At 43.7% G+C, this 3,537-nt stretch overlaps 1 protein-coding gene across 1 annotated transcript in view; it reads left to right on the top strand.

The window, feature by feature from the left end:
- The first annotated feature begins 3,220 nt into the window (after nucleotides 1-3,220).
- The window catches only part of LOC108792995 (xaa-Pro aminopeptidase 2-like), a 3,829-nt gene continuing 3,512 nt past the window's right edge, over nucleotides 3,221-3,537 (top strand). Inside the window, exon 1 of the mRNA XM_018563895.1 lies at nucleotides 3,221-3,334. Coding sequence (XP_018419397.1) covers nucleotides 3,289-3,334 — 46 coding nt within the window. The 5' untranslated portion in view covers nucleotides 3,221-3,288. The remainder of the gene's footprint in view (nucleotides 3,335-3,537) is intronic.

Here is a 3,537-nt window from a genome sequence, read left to right as displayed (position 1 = left end):
GATGTAGATTTAAAAAGTTTGAAAATGACTTTTAAAATATTAGTAACATGTTAGCACTTATATAAAATGCTAATGAATCAGATAAAGCTTTCACAGGCGAAGGTTAAAATACAAAATAAATAAATAAGAATAATAATGGAAAAAGTAACTCTTTTTGATCTCTTTCCATGTATTAGGCCACTCTACTTTTTTGGGTGGCCTCAGTTTACCTTCGGTTGGGATGTCTTCAGTAAACTGAATCTCACAGACAGAGTTGTCTGGCCCAGAACTTGTGTCAACAGTTGGCCTCTTGTTTTGTGTTGATGAGGATCTTTTTTGGCTGCTCTATTTTCATCGAGAAGAGCTCGTGTCCAGCCAAGATAAATAAAACTGACATTATGGTTCTGAATGAGACCAGCGTGCCGCCAGTCCGGTCATGTAGCACCAGCACGTTGGAGGAAGCGGCTGCTCGGGGATGAAGACTGCTGAAGGTTGTTTGTAATTCTTCCTTCGATGGTAAATTGCAGTATAAATGTTTATTATATCAACGGGGGGGGGGGGGGGGGGCAGGAAAAAAGAATAAAGCAGCAGATAGATATATATATATATAGGGATCTATCTACAGTGATTGGGCTCTGATTGGCCCCACTGTATGTGCAGCTCTGTATGACTATAGTAGAGATAAGTAGAGACTTATGTAAGTCAATGTTCTCAGTACAGCACTATGGAATATGTCAGAGCTATAAAAAGGTGTAAAATAATCACAACAGTGAGTGACGGGGGGGGCTTAGAGTGTGAGCCCCTCTGGTGTAGACACTGATGTGAGTCATAGAGTGTTTAAGCTTCAGACCCATTATCAGGTTTGGTGTTGTCTCCACTGAGGAGATTCTACCTACTACCTGTGTGGTCACCAGGCCAGGAAGCGAGCAGCAGTCTCCCCAATTGGGAGGTTCTAAATCTTCACTGCTCAATCAGCAATATTTTGAAGGCAATTTATGAAAACTGGAGCAGACAAAATCTGGAGCAGCTGTGCCTGGCAACCAATCAGCTCCTCTCTCTCATTTTCAAATCTTAACTGAACAAACTGAAGAGAGAAGCTGATTGGTCGCCATGTACACCTGCTCCCGATTTGGTCTGCTCCAGTTTTGATCAATTCCCCCATTTGCCTGGAGTTCTGCTTTAGGAAATTATTTTCTGAGCACCGACTGTTCCAAACAAGTCTCTCCTTTATTATCTTTACTGTTAAGCATCCAGTGGAGATAATTAGAAGTTAATCAGTGATCCGCAGAGATGATTTTGTACCTTGTCTGGAAGGGAACTATTTGTACTTTGTAACTAAGAAGAAATCTTCTTTACAGCCGCCGAGTGCGATGTGAAATAATGACATAATGACCGGCAGAAAGCCGAACCAAGGCACAGAAATGAGCAGAGATGAGTGAACTTAGGAAACGTTTAATCAGTGGAGGTTCAGCCAAACTTTCTAAACATTTTTGAACTTCTGAAACTAGGAATTTCTAAACGGGAAGTCCCATTCAGGTCAATAGAAATCTCAACCAGGCTCCAAAAAAGTGTCTATCACAGAGCAAATGTATAGCGATGGAGGAGCTCTCCGCACACCTCACAGCAGTCCTGGCCAATAAGTAAAGTGGTGCTCGAAATGATAACCCTGGATGGCGCCGTGCAAACACAGCTCGTCGGCTTTTTTCGATCACTGTGACGTCTTGTCCATTAAAAGGACATATTCATCTTCATTATTGAGTGCTGGTGATTTGCTTCTTTGTTCTATCACAGAGCAGTCCATCAACATGCTAATTAAATTATTCCTAATGAAGGTTGAGGAACCAGGGGTGGCTCATTGTAAGCAGATTAAAGTGATAATAAACTCCGGAGTGAAACCTTAAAAATACATTCCAGTCCCTTAACTAATAACAGCAATGGGGGGAATTTAACAAAACTGGAGCAGAGAAAATCTGGAGCAGTTGCCCAGGGCAACCAATCAGCATCTCTCTTCAGTTTGTTCAGTTAAGATTTGAAAATGAAAGAGAGAAGCTGATTGGTTACCATGCACAGCTGCTCCAGTTTTGATCAATTCCCCCCAATGTATCCTATTTGTGTATCACTCGGCTGTAGATCTTCCAATCATCTCTGAATTGGTGCCGACACTGTCCTTCCTTCTGGAGGGCGGCTACTTTTCTTCCCCATGGTCCCTGTGTGTGTTGTAAAGTAGTCACTGCTCCAAGCTCGCTCCCGGGATGGACTACAATCTCAATACAAATTAGTAGGTGATGCACCAATTCTAGTATTTGTATCGGTGCAGATACCGAGTATTTGGGTGAGTACCGATACTTACCCCTGATAAGTAGATCCGGTCAGAGAGAGATTTCCTCTGTAGTGCCTCAAAGGAACATGGAGCCGGCTTCCCGGCCAATCCTGGCTTCTTGATTGGCTGGGAAGCCGGCTCACTGCTGTTTGACCGGCTCCATGCTGATTGGCCGGGAAGCTGGCTTGCCAGCCAATAAGCATCGAGCCGGCCAGGCAGTCAAGAAGCCGGGCAGCGGATAATGACACGGCCCCATGCTGGCGGAAGTAGAATTATCGGTACTCGTGCATCCCTACAGATTAGTGAAGATTGTAGTCCATCACGGGAGCGAGCTTGGAGCGGTGACTACTTTACAACACACACACAGGGACCATGGGGAACACAAGTAGCCGCCCTCCAGAAGGAAGGACAGTGTCGGCACCAATTCAGAGATGATTGGAGGATCTACAGCCGAGTTATACACAAATAAGATACATTGTTGTTATTAGTTAAGGGACTTGAATGTATTTCTAAGATTTAACTCTTGAGTTCAGTGTCCCTTTAAGAGAGAATTGGATGTCTTGCAAATAACGACCAATTGTGTTCCATCTCACACTTTGTGGAGACCACTGAGCAAGAACTTTGGCTGTTGTGGCCAACAACTCCAGTTGTGGTCCCATTTTGATTTCTCCATTGTCCACCAGTCGTCCCCATTACTGGAAGAGTCCAATAACATTTTAGCACTTTATTAGTTGTAGATTTTATATGAATGAAATTTATATCACAAAATAATCCAACGTCATTCTGCCACAGGGCAGAGAAGTGGATTTGTGTCTGGGAATGACACCGGCAGCTCTCCAGCAGTTGTATTGCAGGGCGGAGAGCAGGATCCAGCAGGAGGAAGGACAGTGCTATTAGATCAGGTTAGTGATTGCTGAATATCTGAGGAAGATCCAGGAATTGTTCTCTGCTTCTCTGCAGACCTCGGCGAAGGCTGAAGGGGGAACATCATGGGGCTCCTGTGGATGGTGGGACTCTGGACCGTTCTCCATTGTGGTAAGTCTGCTGGTCATATTAAAAGCGGATTATTCTTATTATTATTATACAGGATTTATATAGCGCCAACAGTTTGCGCAGCGCTTTACAATATAAGGAAGACATTACAATCACAATACAATTCAAGACAAGATGGTAAGGAGGGCCCTGCCCCTGAGGGCTTACAATCTAAAAGATAACTTTAACTTAAATAAATTGGATAC

Source organism: Nanorana parkeri, unplaced genomic scaffold (genome assembly GCF_000935625.1).
Source record: "Nanorana parkeri isolate BGI_ZX_2015 unplaced genomic scaffold, ASM93562v1 scaffold708, whole genome shotgun sequence".
In the NCBI taxonomy this organism is placed as follows: domain Eukaryota; kingdom Metazoa; phylum Chordata; class Amphibia; order Anura; family Dicroglossidae; genus Nanorana; species Nanorana parkeri.
Note: the sequence above shows the minus strand (reverse complement) of the source record. Positions and strands in the feature narration are given on the sequence as shown.